Genomic DNA, 20,879 nt, shown 5'->3' with positions numbered 1-20,879 from the left:
GATTGATAGAAGCCCGGATAATCGAAGTTCCATTGAATTAAGAATTTTCAATATGGCGAAACTTATCATCTTTAACAGTTATTTGATTTGAATCCTTTTCTTTATTATTTTTGTCGCAATGTGTTTTATATTTCCTTATTCATATATGCACTTAGAGAAAGTACTGAAATCGTTAATACAACTTTGAAATTTTGATGAATGTCAATGCTTTAGTATTTACTGAGATAAAAAAAAAATGAAATTATGATTGTATTTATTAGTCAGTTCATATGCATATAATTGCAATGAATTTGAAAACATGATAAATTAGGTGAATGAAATTTGATGATGAAATCAATTAATGAATGAAGTCATCTAACTGATCTCATTTCAAATTTTTGTGTTCTTGTTTCTGATATCATCTTGCACCAAATCGTACATATTTTTTACTTAATTAATTGAGGAAACGAATTATTCTAGCTAAATTCATATTCAGTTTATCTAATATGCTTAAAAACTGTGAAAAAAATATTACTTATAAAAAAAATCTAAATGTGAATGTTATATCCACGTTTAAAAACCTGTGCACTATTCAACAATGCATGAACGTGGCAATCATAGTTAATCAGCGTTTAGTATTAACCAAAACAAATGTTCTCCAATACCAAAACACTGGAATATCAGATCCGTTTAATCCATAAAAATTTATATGGAGCTAGAAAAATTTGCTCCAGTGGCAAATTAACGCTCACAATTGTTAGAAAAGAATTTTAATTAAAATAATTTGTAGAATTCGTATGTATTTAAGTTATCATGTACGTTATTACAGATATCGTCGAATTCAATAGTTTAAATTATCACTTACACTACAGTTATAATATTTCGGAAAGTTATTTTACAGAACTGAATGCAAAATAATCATAACATGAAATGAAAACGTAAGAGAAGAAAAAAAAAAAAATTGAAAGGAAGCGAAAACCTTTACTTTCAGGAAAAAATACGCGATCTTGATCAACAATTTTTAACATCATGCTCACCTCGAACTTTTAAAAATAAGAACAGATATATATTTCATATAGTTCAATGCCTGAAAGCAACCCTGACTTCGAACGTGAAGTTTGTTTGCGGTTTGACCTTCGCCTTTGGCAAACTACTTACGCGTAGATGCTTCTTCCCACAGCAGTTTCAATTTCATAATTGGCAACATTTCTTGACCGCAATATCTGAAAACATTTAAGCTACTTTGAAGGTTTTACTTGAAATAATAAGAACATATTAGTAATATTTTTTATCTGTAAGAATAAGAAATGAGAATAGCAAAACTTAAGTTTCACTGTTTTATTTTATTTTATTTATTTATTTTTTGTCAGCAATGCTCGCTGCGTTAGATTGTAAAGAAATGAAATAAAATACTAAACTTTATGTTCTTTTTTCCTGACTTCCTAACCATGACACAGTTCAACAACATACATAGACCTAAATATTTATGATCAGGGAATAATACAACAAAATAATAATGAAGCACGTGTTGGTGCAGTTTTGTATACATTATATTTTTCTTCACAAAAAGAATAATAATAAGGAGCAATTCATAATATGAAGTTAAAAAAATTTAAGCTACTGATTAAACTATTAAATATTGAGATGATTAATAATTCATGTATACTTTTTAAAATTATTTTAAATTTTCAAATTTTTTTGTGGAGTGTGCAGAGGTAAGGTCGTGCATAACAATCTTAAATCTAAACATTTTTTAGACCACATCAAAGATACCTCTGCTAAATTTTTCCAAAAATTACTTCAGATTCGTAACGATTTTATTATCCTGTTTATAATTTTTCAATCTCAGTCTTCGGAAAATGGCTTTGAACCATTTTAAAACGCTCATTCATTAATTTCCCATAAAGTAAGAGAAGATATGTCGTTTCTTAACTGAGCTGTAAATCTATTAAACTTTTTAAACATTTTTAAATTATCTCCAGCATTCCTGAAACGCGTTGCGTTGTGCGCTTCACGATTATTTACATGGATTCCTATTGATTACCAACTGCTGGTCAACTTTTTTTCACAAATAAAAGCACACCTTTTTGACATTCTGATGAGAATTTTTTTTTTTTTCCATTGACTTTAAAGCCCTTTCTTTTTTAAACAAAAATTATATTTCTTTTGTCTTCTTCTTTAGTAAAACTAAAAATTATTTTTAAATTCATCTAATTTTGTTGTGGTGACTTTTTTTTTTTTTTTTTGAGTCAGAAATAATTTTAGATCCGTTGCCCTTTTACACATTTTTCCCGTTTTTTAAAACGTGGTACTTAAAATACTTTGAGGCATTGGTGCTTCTCCATACCCGCCATAAATCTCACTACTAGCTTTGGAAATATTAACATCCCAAATGAATTTTTAAAAAAAAAGCGTCGAAAATACTTAGTTTTGTCCATATGACATTCAAAGATAGCTCGGTTATACAGTTATCTAAATTATCCGAAAATACACAAAAATTAATAAAAGCAAAAAATAGAAAAGTATTATTTGATATTAAAGCGTTCAATTATCTTTAAAATCCTGCAAAACAGTTTGAAAATGTATTTCACTTTTCGCGAGCATTTTTAAATATAAAAATTCAAACTAATAAATTTTTATAAATTAATATAAAATAATTATTTCACAATTCCTATAGCAGTACACCATAAAACTGATAGAAATCCAATAACAATCAAGAATCGCGTATTTTCGTTAGTGAGAATTATTAAAAGACAAAATCAAACTATCAAGTATATTTTGGAAAATGGCGATAAAAGTCAAGAAGAAGCTTTTTTTAAAAATTGTAATTCTTTTTATTGAATAAAAAACTAAGCGAAATTTGCCTGTTTTTAATCAATAACATCTGACAAAATTACATTACATAAACAGTTTTTGGCGTAGCTCAAAATTATAAAAATTACCTTTGTAATGATACCATTTTGATTAAAGTGCTATCTTCCACCAATTTTAAATGATGTTCAAGATTTAATTTTTTTTAATTTTAAAAATAATTTGTAAAAAAAAATTATGCTATATGGCGAAATCAAATGATTTTTAGTTTCCTCCAGGTTTTAATCATACATTTTCCTTCAATGGAGTCTGTTTACGATCGCAAGATGCAGTGTCAAATGCATCAGTCAATTTAATTTTGTAATCCATTGCTAATATTACTGCAAGAAAAGAGACGTGATGACAAACACAATGTAAAAATGTGTTGCAATTACTCTAGATTATATCTTTAGTTCATGTGCCGCCAGCATGTGAGTTTATTCCTTTGTTAACCAGCGGAAGTATTTCCCCCCAAAACTTTCTCGCCTACTTTCTAATATACCTGTCATGCCAAAGAACGCCTTGCATGGCATTGGCATACAATAGTTACGAAATATTAACTTTTGGCGTGAATTTAGCATTTTTACTGAATCTATCGTTTTTTGTTTTTTTTTTTTTTTCATTGGCTAGTTTTTGGCGATTAATCCCTGGCATGAGGTTAACAATATCCGAAATCGAATTTATGATTTAGATGCGTTTTTCTCAACCGAATGGAACCAAAATTTGACACAGAGCTACAACTGTAGTCACAAAACCACATACCAATTTTTATATATTTAAGCCATTGCGTTTTTGAGTTAGTGAGTTTACATATTTCTGAAAGTACAAACAGACAGACGATCAATCCTTTGTTGTTCTTGACTCAAAATTTGATAGGCATCTATACGATTGATGTTAAATCTGTGAATCACCATTTTTCTGCCCGTGCACTTTGTGGCTTCAAAAAAAAAAAAAAAAAAAAAAAACTTCAAACCAAAACAACATCATGTTCTCACATGATAAAAAAAGAGTAATTAAAAAAACAGAAATGAATCAATGAATAGGAAATAGACAAGTTGGAACTGTTGGGAAACCAACTCCAAAATCCATTGAAATTCGCTTACTACACAGTAGTGAAACATGTAAAGAAAAGATTCCTCACATTACATTTGGAAGTGGTTGAGCTGGGTTGGTTGCAGACAGGGCTTGGCGCATTACCAAACCTTTTACGTTGTTGTTACATTTGTTCTCTTGGTTTGTTTTTCTTCACTTTTTATCTTATCGGTTCCTGATTTCACTTTAACATTGCCATGACTGAACTCATTTGTTTTAACAGACATTCATATTTTATTATTAAAGATCACTGATTGAAAAAAAAAAAAAAAGATATGTTGATAATTTTCTAAAATATAACTCAGATAAAAAAAATTTCTACTGTTTAAACAGTAAACTGTTTCTAAGGAATTTTATTTTTCAAGTGAAATATTGGAACAATGAGCCATCAATGTAAATGAATTTTTGCTTCAATAAGTAATGACTGAATTGAAAAATAAAGAATATACAATACGAAACTATAATACAAATTTTTTGGCCCCAAATTTATTGCAGTAGACTCTATCAAACTCAGTTTACAAGGAGCAGACAACTTCAAAGAATGTCATTTGAAACACACAGTTCACACTTGAATTGAAGGCACTCATATCTTTTAACAATACATATGCAATCAACATTCACTGTTACAAGGGCTGGAAGTTATTTATCATTCATATCTAGAAAACAATAAATTGTTTCAAAACTTTATACATCGACATAAAAGCAGCCAAATACTTTTAAGAATAGAATACAAAGCTTTTTATAGTTGGAAGATTATAAATGTAAAACTTTGTGCTTTATTTACATCACAGATTTTTAAATGAGTGCATAGCAGATGAACAAGAAAACATTGTATCAGTTTAAATTTTTAATGCTACAAAAAGAAATAGGTTTTGGATATCCCAAACATAAAATGATGTGCAATTCTTAATTTGTGAGAATTGTGAAATTCCATGCATAAATGTTTTTTTTTAAATCATTCTTTTAAAGTTTAACTATTTTCTTTATAATTAATAGAGAGTAATTCCAAATGAAATTTAGTTTCCATTTGTATTTACAAACAGATATTACTTTCTAAAGTTAAAATGGAACACAAAAACACAAATGCAATTTTCATTCAAAAGTTAAAATTAAATGAACAAGAAAATGTTGATTAATAAGTTACAGTTCTTAAATTTTAACTTTATAATTTTGAACACAGTGCATATGATTATCATGCAGCTACTAAATAATATTTTTAAATAATTGAAATGAGGAAACATAAAATTTCAACTCTCCTATACATAAAATTACAAATTCTAATGCATGAGAGCTGATAAACTTTTTACAACTTTTAACACGACTTTTTAAATTTTATTTCGGAAGACTCCATTAAAAATATTTTTAAAAAGAGCGTGATTAAGCATTTCAAATCCTAGAGTGTTTAAACATGACAAAAAATTTTTAAAGCATCAATTCATAAACTCTGAGTTTTTAAAAAGATTTTTTTTTAAAGTATTGTTTTTACAATAGATGTAATTTACATACATACATATATACACACATACAAAAAATAATTATGATTGAAATGCATTGTATCCACTTTAAATGAATATTTAAACATTAGGTCTAACATTTAGTGTCAAATAAGAGATTTTTAAAAAATTATAATGTTCAAGCTATTTCTTCAAAAAAATTTTTTTGAAATATTTATTAAGGCTGAACTAAAACTCAAAAAAAAAAAATTACAATATATGGATTATAAACCAAGTTTTCAAGTCAAGCCAAAAACAGGCATTTAAGAAAATGGAGAAAAGACTTATCAAACTAAATAAAAGTCAAGGGAAAGAAAAAAAATTCAAAAAATAAATCAAAACATAAGATTTAATATATGTTTCCTCTTTGCAGTCATTTAATATAAAAATAAATATAAATCAATTATAAAAAAAATTATAAAATAAAGAATTTTCTTCTAGAATCGTAAAAGAATGATATCTAATATTAAAACGATACAGATAAACAAACATGAACCATATTAAAATGCCTTTCCTAAAAAAAATAGTATTGTATTCTCTTATTTACTTAAAGTTAAATCAGAAAATAATAGCAGATTAGTATTCAATTATCACAAAATAACAGAAGAAAAATAAGATAAATTATGCATTTGTAAAATAAAATTTCAATTAGTATCACAGTAAAGAGCAAAACATAATTAATATTTTGAAGTTTGATGAAAAGAAAAGAACACACACGAGAAGCTTGTACTGAATCATCATGAATAAATCAAAATCATGATTCAAACTTAAAATTATAGCTACAATTTACAAATCACATTATCGGCTGAGGCCAGAGCCATTCAACCATTTCTCAATTTCAACGAATCAAACACCTAGTTTTTCAAACTAATTTTCTAACATACTTAAAGTTATTACCAAATTTTTTAAGAAAATAAATTATTAAAAATTTGACAATACTATCATAAATGGAAGTTTATCTTCATTAAGAGCAATTCATGCATACAAATAAATTATTAATACCTTATAATATTTTAAATTTTATGAAGTTATACATATGAAATGAAATAATTAGTGAGAATCAGAAATTAAGTACAGATTAGATCAGAACATTTTTATGACAAATAAACTGTTAAATTTTCATATAAAAAATAGATTAGCTTTATTTATTACAAATGAAAGCACTTATTCTATCTATACACTATACCTATCAATCTAACTATACATTACATAAATAGTAATTCAGAATTCTTCTAAAATATTTAAAAAAGGTTATTTCTGTATTTTAAGAATACAATAAGAAGCAGAAAAAAATTCCACTATAGAATAATAATCAACCATGTGATATATGTCATTAATGTATATAAGTTTAATTCCCCCCCCCTCCCTCAGCTGGGTTTCATCTTTCAGTTAATACAATTTCACAATTTCTTAACAAATAATTTGTTTAATTCAAACAAATATCTTCAATTATTAATTTTTATTTAAACACCACGTAATTAGCATAAAATACTTATGCATAGTTGACTTTCTTACACATCTTGCAGAAAATCTGTGCATTTATACCAAAATGCAAGAATTTGAAAAATAGAAAACCAAAAATATTTCTAAATTACTGTAGAAATTACCTATTTAAACAACACACATTACAACTTAAAATCAGTTTTTATTTCAATCTGCAATACATTTGCAGTTTTTAAGAATTTTTAAATTACAAATTTAAATTATCAAAATATCTCAAAATACTTATTTATAAAAAATGAGATTCTTATACCACAAATTCAAATTTAATCCATAAAAATCAAAAACATAAAATATTATATGACTTAAAAGAATAATAAACAAGATAAAATTTGTATTATTCGATTCCAGCTGTACTTTAATTACTCTTAGCCACCATAAAATTCAATAACAATAATAATAAAATTACTATTATTATTGATTCAAATTTCTCAGTGCATAGAAACATTTTTTGAGCATAATAAATGGGAATGCATATTTTAATAAAATAAATCAATTTAGAAAATTGAGCTTTAGACTTAAAATATACAAAAGGGAGACATGATACAAACAAACAAACAAAAAAAAGCCCTAAAACAATAACTTAATAGGACAAAATTGACAATATAATAATATAGTGAGAGGTGTGTGTGTGAAACGAGACATAAGAAGATAATATTTTTTTATTTACTTACAGAAAAGTAAAAAATAAAACAATGGGAGACAAAAAATAATTTTAACAGATCAGGGATCATTTATAGTCACTGAGCTATTCCACAGATAATAATAGAATTTAAAAACATTGTCGGAAAAATTATTTATATATTTATGAAATATTCAGATCTTGTATATTACATGCAGATCTTATATATTTATGAAATATTCTGCAATATTTAATATTTCAAATAAATGTCTTAAAAATAAAATGCACATTAATAAATTAACTATATTTGAGGCTGTTCTTTCATATTTGAGAAATGACTTCTATATATTTTTTTTAAAAAAGCACAATATTATTGCTTTTATGCAAAATCACCAATTTCTGCAATGGTGCAAAAAATCCTTTAGGAATGGATCAAGCTTAAATATAGAGAAATTTAACTGTATTTAATCAGTATAGGTGTTAAAAAAATACTACTAAAATTAACTCATACAAGTATGGAGAAGCGCCCAATAAAAGTCAGTAAAAGCAAAACAATAGACAATAAATTAAATTCCTGTTTCCCATTTGATAGATCATGCACTGAGAAATTTGATGTTTCCTCAAACCAGCAAAATATGATTTGTTCAAATTATTTAAAAATGAGTGAACTGGTTTTACAATTTATTTTTTCATTTAAAACCCTTATTCATAAATATCTAATTTAAAACAACTAAAACAAATCTTTTTATATAGATTAATATATACATAAAGTTTAGACAAATATTAACAATTTTTTGTAAAATTTATAAAGCTGTACAAACAAGAAGACATCAACAAGTTAACATAAACCCGAAACTATGCAGTAGTTGTAGGATATTTGTTCAGATAAGCTGCAGGGACATAACCTTTTTTCCCATGTCGATCTTCAACAAACCACCATTCAGAGTTTCTATTTAAATCACATTTATGCAAAACGCGCACAGCTTGTCCTTTATTCAAATGCAATTGGTTGGGACCAGTTGGCGAGAAATCATACATGCCATAATAGAACTGGAAAGAAAATATATTATAAAAAAAATTTCCCAGAGCATGAAAAAATCTTCATATCTATATCAAGAAAATCTTAAGTATTTATACTTCTACAATTTTAAATTAACTAACAGAACTTTAAAATTTTGGTTGTATTTTTAATTTATGATAATAATATATCAACAATTTAAATTAAAAAAGCATTAATTGTATGATTATATATATATAATGAATTTTTGTTTGTTTGTATTTTATGCACTGCCGTCCCATTGAACTGACTACGATGAAACTTGGCCAACTTTTTGCTTGCACTTGCGCAAAGGTTATAGGCATAGTGCAATTAGTATATCTAAAATAAAAATAATTAATTTTTGCTTGTTCGCATTTTCTGCGCTACCGTACTGTTCAACTAAATGCGATGAAACTTGGCCAACTTATTGCTTGCCCCTGAGCGAAGGTTATAGGATTAGTGCAGTTATTTTCGAAATTTCGAAAACTGCTGTACCGTTGTTCATCCGATTGCATACCGATCCAGTATGTGTGTGTGTATATATATATATATAAATATATACAAAAGTATTAGAATCAAGTTAATAGGAAAAACAAAAAATCAAAAAAAATTAAACCAAAAAAATTATAAAAAATATAAAAAAAGAATCCGGCCTGAAGACTTTTTCAAGGGTCACCCTCAGGCAGGGATTCAAAGAAAGGGATTTTTTCTGTGAGGAAATACAGACATTGTCTAATAATGATTCCTCGTGACCCGAAAATCCCCTGAAATTATGCTCAAGAGATATACCATTTTAACAGAAAGGAAATATAAAACAACAAACCAGAAGAAATCAACCACAACAAAGCAAAAATACAACAACAAAAACAACAATAAAAACAAAAAATAGCACTAAAATTAAAAACGAAAAGACCAGTACATACCATCAACAGTCAAGGAAACTTTAAAATATATATATATATGTTCAATGAATGTATTCATTGTCAACAAGAAAACAAATAAATGTCCTTCTTTCTATTATCATTCCCAATTAAATAAGATAATTATTTCAAACAATATTTCCAAAATTAATTCTTCCACAGCAACAACGTTTATAGCTAGTTTATATATATATATATATTTAGGAATATATATTTTTAGCATTTTAAGGAAAAGATATACAGGTATTATTTTTTAAACACTAGGTATATTTTTAAAATACTATTTTTGTTTTACTAAAAGTAAGTAGTTTGTTGTTACTAAAAGTAAGGTGTTTTGTTATTATTCTATGCTGGAAATTGACAACAGTTATTCAAAATGTTTAAATGACAGATTCACATGTTTTGATAATTGGAAATAAATTGTTTGCTCAAAGACAGGAAGCCAGATTTATGACTCTTCTTAAAAGTTTTAATGTTAGTAAGTATACAAGATGAATATTACATTAAAACAAAGAGGTAAACAAGTAGATTTTTAATTAAAAAACATTTTCTCAAATAGTTAAAAGAAAGAGAAATCTATACTTATTACAAAAAAAAAAAAAAAAAAAAAAAAAATGTATGACACACACACACACACATATATATATATATATAAGAGAGAAATATGGAGATATTGTTTTTAAAATACAAGGGTTATCATGACTAAATCAAATATATGATTTTCTGTGATGTTTACAAAATGTCCAGTTATTCCATAAATAATTATAAACATATTAATTTAATTTTATTCCAACAAAATGCATTGCAAATGCAACTTTTGAAATTAAATTTGAATTACTTTCTACAAATATTATTTTCTTTTTCTTTTAAAGGATAATAGAGATTTTGAAGAGTGTAATTCATCCAATTATATGTAACTTAGCAGCGACAATTTCTGCATTATTTCAATGTTCATAAAAACATATAAAATACCATCTTTTTCAAAACAAACTTATTTATACATTATTTTTCCACTTTTAGCATAACCTTAATTTTTAGTATATAGTTATACAACTTAAAAAAAAATTATATATTAAAAGTATTAATTTATAAAAGTGAAGCAAATAAATCTCTAAAAGTCATTGAAATAATCATTTGTCTTTTATGCATTGGATAATTTTAATGCTTCCACCCATGCATCAGAAATGACAAATATATCTCCATAATAATTGATCAAGGTTTCAAATTTAATTTTCTAGAGTTATATTTAAACTTGTTTTAAAAACTATATTTTTCGTATTATTTTTACCGATCACATATATAAAAAATGTTAAGACATGTGAAAAATATCTTATTGTTACTGGTAAAGTTTCAAAATAAAAAAAATTCTGCCTTTTTTTTTTAATGCAGTCCTGGTGTAAAAAAAAAAAAAAAAAAAAAATCAGAAATGTAATTTTTTAAACATTTTAATAACTACTAAAGCACTATGTCAAATAGAAAAAAAAAAAAAAATGCAAGCAAAAAAGGTTGGTTTTATTTATAAAGGAAGATTTTGAATAATTATAATTTACCATTCATAATCAATGCACATTTCAGACAAATCGAAGTAATTAAAATACTACTGTGATCATTCTGTCACCTAAAAATCACTGCCTCCCAATAAAGGTTTCAGCTGTAAACAATAGAATAAGCCCATAATCAAGTAAAAATTTAACTGAGTTGATAAAACTCCCTATAAAAGCAATTTAAATTATATATTTCCTTAATTTGTCTAAAAATAAATATATCATACAATTCAACAAATTTCATTCCAATAAAAAAACTATACCAAAATTCACTTACCTCGTTGACTTCACCCTGCGAGTGATCTTCACTTGGCATTTGATCATAATTAAAATCTTCTGGAATATCTTCATACCTGTGTGTACTGTACAACTCATTGAAGTTATCCAACACATTATCATAGCAGTTTTGAGCTGACTGAGATGTGGCATATGGGTCAAACTCAGCAATTATATTGTCTGATTTTTGAGGGACATCTTGATTCCTCATTAAATCCCCATTGTTCTGACCTCCACCTCCAAGAGATTCATACACTTCTTCATATCTGTGATCAGGTTCACATGGAAGAACATTTTTATTCATCAGAACATTCGATGGGTTCTGTGTGGGAAGATTTGGAGCAAAATTTCTAGATTGTGGTTTTGGTGATGCCTGTGTTGTAGGAGGGTATCTAGATGGAGCAACAACTCGTAATGATGGAGTAGGAGTGGGTGCTGGCCGTGTTGGTTGAATGGTACCACTTTGTGTATTCTTCTGAGCAGATGACTGTTTCTGGGGCATAGCATATGTCTCCTTTATCATGTTGTTTTGAGAATGCAATGGAGAAATTTTGAGAGTGTTCCAATCATTTGCTGCTGCTTGAGGTGACTGACTAGATAAGTTTGGGAGGAATTTAACCAAGCATTTAGCAGGAACAAAACCTTTGGCTTCTGTTAAGAAATTGAGAAAATTAATTTCAAAACGTGTGGTAAAAAGATGTTTACTTTGAAACTTTAATTACAAATGCGACTTACATTTTAAAAAAATAAGAATTGCAACCAAGTAGAAATATCAAAATTTAAACACATCAACAACATTTGATTTGAATTCATATCATAAATTCTGATACTATTTCATCACGCCTGATGATAAACTTTAAATCATCAAATGATTTAAAGTTTCTTTACTAATAACATAAAAATAACATTTACAACAACTTTTTAAAATAAAATGTTAATTTCAAAACTCATTATCATTCTTAATTATAAAAAAATATATATCTTCTAAGTTTAATGACAGCAACAAAAAAATAACTGATCAGAAAACATGAAGTAAATAGAAGTAACCATGGTTATTTTAAATTTTCTAATTTTGAAAAATAATACTAATGAATGAAAGAAGCATATATTTGTAAACAATGGTAATGAAATTAAATACTGTGCCTTACCTCCATTATCAACAAACCATTTCAACTTTTTACCCATAGGATCTTGTTGCTTGATGACACCAACAACATCACCTTTTTTCAAACTAATATCCATAATATCAACAGCATCAAAATTTTCACAAGCGGTATAAAGGTCTGTATGAGGATAGATTGATTTCACATGAATTTTTTGCCCTGGGGACTGAAACAGTAAAATTTTAGTATTTATCACCATGTAATGTTAAGAGAAATTTTTAAAAAATATATACAACTCAAAAGATTTTTTTTATTATATCAAATTTGTGAACTAGAAATTTATAAAGCAAATTATAAAAATGAGACAAAACAAAAACTAAAATATATTAACAACTTTATTTGCTTAACATATAAACCAATATCTTAAGCTGTAAAAGAGTCTACAATTCTGCTTTGTACAGATTTATTAGGAAAACACACTTTCCTCAAAAACTATTGTAAGTTTGCAAAAGTTGCAAAACATGATCTGAAATATTTCCATGAAGCTGCCAATTCCTTCGCTGCTAAAATTTCTTCTTGTAAAGATCAACCTCTGCAATAACTTGTGCGCTATCATTTGCATTGGTTGTTGTAATATCTTCATATTTTGAAAAACTTTGTAATATGACATGCTTTATAAAATATTCAGCATTTGCAATTCTTTATCAATGTAGAGAATATCAGAAAGAATATTACTCTTATCATTCTGCCATTTTGATTGGCAGCACATTTGATTGATTTTGTAACAACTGCAACAATAAAAGTAATAAGCCACTGAAAATCCAAATTCTATAAACAAATTCATTTAAAAAATAATTTCATTAAATGAAATTTTGTTGCCTGGCAATTTAACTGTGAGTAATTTAAAATTGAAAAGAATATTTTCAAGTATAGTATTTGAAGCAATTTTTAAAATGATTTAAAAAAGAATTATTGCTAAAAGTCCAAAATTGTTTGAATAACTTTAATGTGTTATAACTGAAAGCATTTAGATAAAATAATATTCCCTGTCTAGAAGCACTTGTAGATTAAAGTAATGAATGGAAGGCAATTAATTTTCAAACATAGAAACATAAAAAAAAGAAAGAAAAAATAATAACAAATTTTTTGTTGCAAAGGTAGATTTTTCCTTTGTTGGATTAAAAAAAAAAGTCAATAATTAGAATAACCACATGAAAAATCGATGATACGCACTTCAAAAAAACACATATAGAAATGACTGACATACAATATGAAACTTATAAAAATAATCGTTTATAAATCAGTGTTAGGTCCCTTGTCCACATAAAACAATTTAGATTTGTTAATCTTCCTTGTGTATAAAATTGTGACTTTCTTTCTTCCTCTCAGATTCCATCTCTCTATCCCTTTCACAGTCTGCAAAATGAAACTTTATTTCATTCTGTTTGTGTATTAAATTAAGATAAGAGGAAAACAGGAAAAAATAATGTTCCCTTCAAAAAGTGAACATTATTTTACCTATATCTTTTTGTGTATAATCTGATTGCATTCCACCAGTTATTTCAATACTACATTCATATTAAATTACACCAAGTAATATCATAAATATGATGCTTTTAGATTTAAAAATATATAAAGCCACTAGATAATACCTAAAAAAAGCAAACAGTTTGTAAAATATACTATGTCAGAAAAAAAAATTTCAGAGTCAAATCTTTATTTATTATTTACAATAATACATGATTCTATGCTACTGTGCCATTATTTCATTTGAAGACAGCAACGTGAGCAAAAGAAAATAAAAGTAATTGAATTTAAACAAATGGATAAGCAACAAAAATTATTAAAGGAATAATAATAAATCTCAGAACTGATTTCAATAACATTATTAATTTTCAATAGAATTTTCAATTAAAGAAAAGCAATATCCAGTAGCTTTGATGTAAACAAATAAATGCAGAAAAATAAGTAGGTCTTGTAATCCATAAGTTCCTTTATCTTTAGTAATACTCGCTATAAACGATTCATAACAAAAAGCTCATAATTATGTTTTCAAACTTACTTGACTTTTAACAACAGTTGCTCCAGAAAGACTTGTTCCACTAGCCCTAGTAGCAGAATTTCGTTTTAATGTATCTGTTTTGATACAGGAGTGCAATTCTTTTGGTAAAATAGTAAGTTGGCTCAAGTCATCCATTACAAGCGTATGCTTCACCTGGAAAGTATCTAAAATACTGCCGCCTTGGCTTCCCAGAAGTAATGGAAGCTTAAAAATAAAATAATTTTAAAATACAATTCATTCTAGCCCAGATAATGTATTAATATAATGGAGCTGAAGTTGTTTTATATAGTGCTGGATATTACATGAACTTAATATTAAACACATGGATCTTATAATACTGCAAGACATAACTGTTCTCCATTTATGACGTAAGAAAAATAGCAACCATAATTTTTTACAAGCAGTATTTTTTTTTTTTTAAAAAAAAAAAGCTTGAAAATTGATTATTTAAGTTGATAAGAAATTACTTGGGCATATGAATGACATTTTTAAACTTGAATTTACAAGAACAATAAATATAACACAAATCAATACATTTAAGCACTTTAATCAATAAGTTAAGAAACCACAAATGTCAACATTCATAACTAAATAAAATTATACAGTTATAACTTTTATGACATATTTGACTAAACCCTTTATGGCCCTTGTTAGAAATCTAATTATTGAGGTTCTTTATTAATATCACATGAACAAATTTAAATAATCAATATAATTTGACAAAACTATGATTCATATGATTTTTGCACTCAGTGATACTGATTCAAAAAAAAGTTATATAAAATATATATGACAATTTTATAAACAAAGTTCTTCCTTTTTGCAGTTTATATAAATAAACTGCAAAATACATAGAAATATAATACATATAAATACAGCAATACAAACATATAATACATATAAATTATAAAAGAAATTAATAAAATAAAAAGGACATACTAACATTAAAAATAATTTAAGGTTTCAATATGTAGCAGATAAATATGAAAGAATTCATAAATTTAAGAACTGTAAAAATATAAACATAGTGTATGTACTTAAAAAGTAAACTATTAAGCTACAAAACATAGCAAAAAATTCCATTATATAGTTCAAACAGTTTAAAATTAGATAAATTTTTTAAATTTAATCATTGAAAGCATTTTAAAAAGTCATAAATCAATTTCTGATTTTTTTTGAAACAGCAAAATATTTTTGAGCCATCCATCAAATGTTAATCAACAAATAAATTTGATTTGATTGGTTTTTTTTTTATGGCACAAAGGCCAATACTGGCCAAGCGCAGCAAATAAGTGTATAAACATAGATATTATATTAATATTTTTAAATGCAATATAATGACTAAAAAATGTATTTTAACACATATAATTATTAAAATCAAAGCTCATATTTAAAATTCTTTAATAAAGTGCAATATTTAAGATTAATTTCCAAATAATAAAATGATGATTTTAACACACATAAAACGAATGCCTACATTTAAAAAAATTTACTTACATCCATCAGACCGAACAGTAATTTAGTTGTTCGACCAACAAATTTCTTTTTTGCTCTTAGGAAGCACCGAATGCAATCATACAAAATTTCAACAGATAAATCACATAGTTTAGGAAGATCATCTAACAGTTGAGAGTTCAATGCTTCATATGTATTCTTTGCCATAATTTGATTATCTTGAAACTGGAAAAGATTAGTCACTTACACACATGAAATAAAATTAAAGTAATTCAGATTATACAAGACAGTACAACGATATATAACATATATGTTAAACATGTCTAACTTGATTGATTGATTTTTTTCTCTATACTTGTTTGACAAGACACTTTATCTTACAAAGAAATGCGAGTAATATCTTATACAGATACCAATATAGAATGAACATAGTTTGTATGCAAAGGCATATTTCAACTGCTCCAATTGTTTTTTTAAAAAATCATTTTTTAATCAAGAATTTTTCAAAATCATTAATCATAATATTCTTTCTATTGGTAGTTTAAAAAATGATTCAAACTGGCAAATATTTAAAGTAGTAAATAAAGACGATTATTTTATATTCGATATAAATAAAATCATTTAATCCAAAATTAAATTCTAAAGCTTTAGCAGAAAAAAGAAACCAATAAAAATATTTTTGAGGAATTGTCATTTTTTTTTTTTTTTTCAAAAATGTAAATATTCACTGAAACTTTTATAGATTCATTTATGCCTTTTATTCTCTGTAAAATAACTCCACTAATAGAAAACTAATGCACTCATATAAATTGAATAAATAAATTTAATCAGCTCCTCAAAGTGACCAAAGTTAGAGTTTTAAAGGCCTGTATAACACACACACACACACACATTTCCCAAAAAGTTAGTTATGTTAAAAAATAAACAGAGTACTCTTGAAATATTCCAGGAAAATACATCAAAAAATTTTTTACCAAAAATTGTAACAAACTTACCATTTTAATCTTTGTTACATCTTTGTTCTTTTCTACTTTACTAGAAGCTGACTCATAATCCAAAAGTTTATCATATCTTTTCTGTATCAAATTTGTAGGACCTCCAAAGTTTTGCAGCAGTAATTTAATTGGGGAATTAATACTCCTTTCAATAGTTTGCTTCTAGAAATTGGTTATAATGATACTTTTTAATAATAAATTCACATACTTTAAAAATTAAATTATAAATTTAAATTTAAAAAAGTAGAAAGCATGCTTACAAAGTTCTCCCAATGCTCTGTTAAAATACTCCTATGAGTATTACGAAATTGCTCAACTTCTTTCTGGGTTTTTTTATCTTGATAAAATTCAGCAATATCTTCAGATATCTGGAAAGCAGTTGTGACGAGTTCCTAAATGAAACAGAAATAATTATAAACTCTGCTTAACTAAACACCCTTTACCACAATATTTAAATTATCAAATTTCATTCGAACTAATGCATTTTCATCATAAAGAAAGAAAGAAAAAATATATTTACGAAACTTTAATTTTAGGAGGAAAAAAATGTCAGAAGCTGCATCTAATGCACAATTTCTTACCTCCATTTTCTTGACGTAATCAAACATGTCTTTTTGAAATATTTTAAGTGATTTTTCTAATGAAGTGAATCGTCTTTCAACTTTTTCAAATTCTTGATCTTTAATCTAAATTATACAAAAAAGATTTAAATAATCATTCCTTAATAACTAAAAGAAATTATGTTTGATCAATATTAAGTATATTGTATTACTTATTGTTATATTTGGTTCCATGCAAATTAATTTCATTAAAAATAAGAAAAGAAAAAATGATCATAATGAATACAAATATTTGTCATTATTCAATTTCAAAATTATTGAAAACACAAATAAAGCAAAATAAAGAATAAATTTTAAAAAATACATCTGGCAAAAATTACTATCTTCTTTGTAAAATTTATCATGTATGCAACAATTAAAAAGTCAATTAAATGTTGCTAACAATAGCTTTAATGTATTACACTCTGATATATTGTGTGAATAATTATATGACAATTTTGACATCATATGTGTTATTTATTCATATTCCAATACTGTTGTTTTTTAGCAACTTTTAACATAATTTGTTACCAAATAAACACACTAAGATTTGGCATTTTTATAATCATTCTTTTCCCTATATTGTTTTAAATAGACAGATTTTGTTTATAACTACCCAGAACATTATAGAAATGCAATCAATATTCCTACAATACAGTTTCATTAAAATACATTTTACAATACATTGTGAAAAAACAGAAGATCTCCTATCTCATGATTTCCATAATACAATATGAATAGTTAAAATGTTAACCATATGCATTAAATTTCTTCAACACATGATGTTGTTTGTGCTAAAGGATATAAATTTTGCTTAGCAACAATTTTAATACAACATAAAATAAAGGTATAAGAGGATTATGCATAGGTCATACATATGCTTTTACATACATATATTTATGAAGAAAAAAAGTGAAATATATTTACCACAGTTTTCAAGCCAAATGAGCTAGATATACGCATTCCAAATCTTGATGTCTTTTTTGCCATAGAATGAATGGTAAGTTTAGATATTCTTTCGGAAAAACTAGTACCAGACTGTTTACGATACTTGAAAACTATAAAATGCAAAATGTTTGTGTAAATACATTTATCAATAAGATTAAATTAGCCTTTAATTAATAATTTTTTTTTTTTTTGCAATCTATGATTTAATAAATATAATTAGGGAGGAATTTTTTCTATGCATCTAATTTATTACAACTAATGTTTTTAAATTCACTCAAAACAAGCACAGAAAGGGCATTATTTCAAATTTTATAAAACAAACACATTAATTTTAATCTTCAAATTTGTATCTGGAAATACAACAAAAACGAATACATATTCCTTAGAATTTTTTATTTAATACTTGTCAAAAGTTACAAAGATTAGATTTTAAATTAAGATCTAATTTTTTAAAAAGGTAGGAGTGAAGCATTTTATTAAATTAATTAAATCTATTGTAGAGATCTGTTAAAGCAATTAAAAGCAGTGTGTTGATATATTAAAGAAAAACCATAAAATAGCTTAAACCTAAACATAATTAAAGCTTCAAATCATTCCAATAAAATGTTAGAAATACATTCAGGAATTTAAATATATAATAATTATCTACATTGGCATGATATTATAAATTTTTATAGCAAAAGCTCGAGTCTAAAGTCTCAATTTTTAATGTAAACCTCAAGCAAAAGAATTATCAATTCCTCAAACCAACAAAAGAACTAATAAAATACAAAATATCAGTCATTTTTAAACTACTCTGAACTTACTGATAAAAATAAATTCCTGCATATTAAAAATTCTAATAGCTACAATTGAAGCTCCACAAACTGTCAAGCACTTCTACAAAAATAAATTAATGCAAATGAAAATTTATGCATCTCATCCTCCTATTTAATTAATTTACAGTTAACTTTGCAGAACAGTAGAGTACTTCACAAATAGTAAGTTGCAATTCTTATAGCAAAAGCAGAAAGAAATATTTGAACAAATGAAGAATTATTATTCAAATTATTTTAATTGCAAGCAGTTTGGCATAAACAGAAGATTCAATTAATCCTAAAACAATGTGCAAGAAAAGAAAGTCTTTTTTAGAAGATATGCAAGGAAAGCAATCTTATATCTGTATTTCACACAGGAAGAAAATCATGAACACTATCAGAAAACTAACTTGATTCCAACTTAGTAATTCCATATAATATATATTTAGTTAATTAATTTTCTATATGCCACTTGTTACAAATATGACCATTTTAAATTTGATAATGTTTCTTGCAAATCAGAGTTCTAATTGTTATAAATTAATTTTTCTGATAGAAAAATTAGAGTATTAATGCAAATTTACCCAAATCTTTTTTTCGTTTGAATTCATTTACAGCACTAGCAACATCAGTCATAAGATTAGTAGCTTGGAGCAGCCACTGTTTATCAGGATGACTATCTTCAGTCACCTGTAAAACAGAAAATATAACAGTACATAAAAAAAAAGATGAATAAAGAAATGCAACTATTAAAATACTATCTATAATCAGCAATCAACTACGACATCTATCATATTCATAGAAATAACTGAGATAAGTTAATTTGTTTTTAATTTGCAAAATAGTTTGATTTATTCATTAGTTTTATAATTCATTACTTATTCTAAATTAAAACTATTCAAAAAATATTACAAATTGAACTATAGTAACAACTAAATAATTTAAAATGCAATAAGAATTAATACAGAGGAAAAACAATACCTTAAATTTATTGAAAAAAATATCTGAAATGTTTTTTTTAATATCTATTTCATTTTATTTTTAGGTCTTGTAATTATTTTTATTGAATGATGTATATATCATATAATTCTAAATCAGTAAAAAATTTGTTTAATTAGTCAGAAACAACTTAAATATATCTTTAAATATCTAGCAAAAGCAGAATTAAAAATGTTTGCTGCAAGATGGAAATAAATGTATTACATAACTGTTGAAAGTTTAAAAAAAATGTGGACTATATTACTAAAAATTCATGTTAAATACAAGTAGTTGAAAAATGATTAATAAAAAAATATTTTAAGCAGCTGCTTTATATAATGCTTTGGCATCCATTTAAAGAAGAAGAAAAAATATTTTTTTAAGGATTTCCCCCACATTCACCCACTAAGGGAGACAGATTTAGCATGGAATATAAAACTTTAAATAAGATAAAAATTTGTAAAAATTAAACAAAAAAAATTAATATATTTAAAATACTATCAATGGAAAAATATTTCTTTATTGTCTATACTTATCTATAAAAAAATAAATTTAAAAAAAACATTTTTTTACATGTATAGAAAAATAATAAGAATAAATACAGAAAAAATGTGAAAGGCTATTAAA

At 25.5% G+C, this 20,879-nt stretch overlaps 1 protein-coding gene across 2 annotated transcripts in view; it reads right to left on the bottom strand.

The window, feature by feature from the left end:
• Nucleotides 1-4,313: 4,313 nt before the first annotated feature.
• Nucleotides 4,314-20,879, bottom strand: part of LOC129963306 (dynamin-binding protein-like) — a 34,093-nt gene continuing 17,527 nt past the window's right edge. For both annotated transcript variants that reach the window (XM_056077594.1, XM_056077595.1), the window contains exons 14-23: nucleotides 19,859-19,964; nucleotides 18,457-18,587; nucleotides 17,512-17,616; nucleotides 17,191-17,322; nucleotides 16,931-17,092; nucleotides 15,978-16,160; nucleotides 14,481-14,684; nucleotides 12,464-12,644; nucleotides 11,317-11,966; nucleotides 4,314-8,586 (exon numbers count right to left, since the gene is read on the bottom strand). In XM_056077594.1, the coding sequence (XP_055933569.1) occupies nucleotides 8,392-8,586; nucleotides 11,317-11,966; nucleotides 12,464-12,644; nucleotides 14,481-14,684; nucleotides 15,978-16,160; nucleotides 16,931-17,092; nucleotides 17,191-17,322; nucleotides 17,512-17,616; nucleotides 18,457-18,587; nucleotides 19,859-19,964 (2,049 nt within the window). In that variant the 3' untranslated portion in view covers nucleotides 4,314-8,391. The remainder of the gene's footprint in view (nucleotides 8,587-11,316; nucleotides 11,967-12,463; nucleotides 12,645-14,480; nucleotides 14,685-15,977; nucleotides 16,161-16,930; nucleotides 17,093-17,190; nucleotides 17,323-17,511; nucleotides 17,617-18,456; nucleotides 18,588-19,858; nucleotides 19,965-20,879) is intronic.

This window comes from Argiope bruennichi, chromosome 3, assembly GCF_947563725.1.
Source record: "Argiope bruennichi chromosome 3, qqArgBrue1.1, whole genome shotgun sequence".
In the NCBI taxonomy this organism is placed as follows: domain Eukaryota; kingdom Metazoa; phylum Arthropoda; class Arachnida; order Araneae; family Araneidae; genus Argiope; species Argiope bruennichi.
Note: the sequence above shows the minus strand (reverse complement) of the source record. Positions and strands in the feature narration are given on the sequence as shown.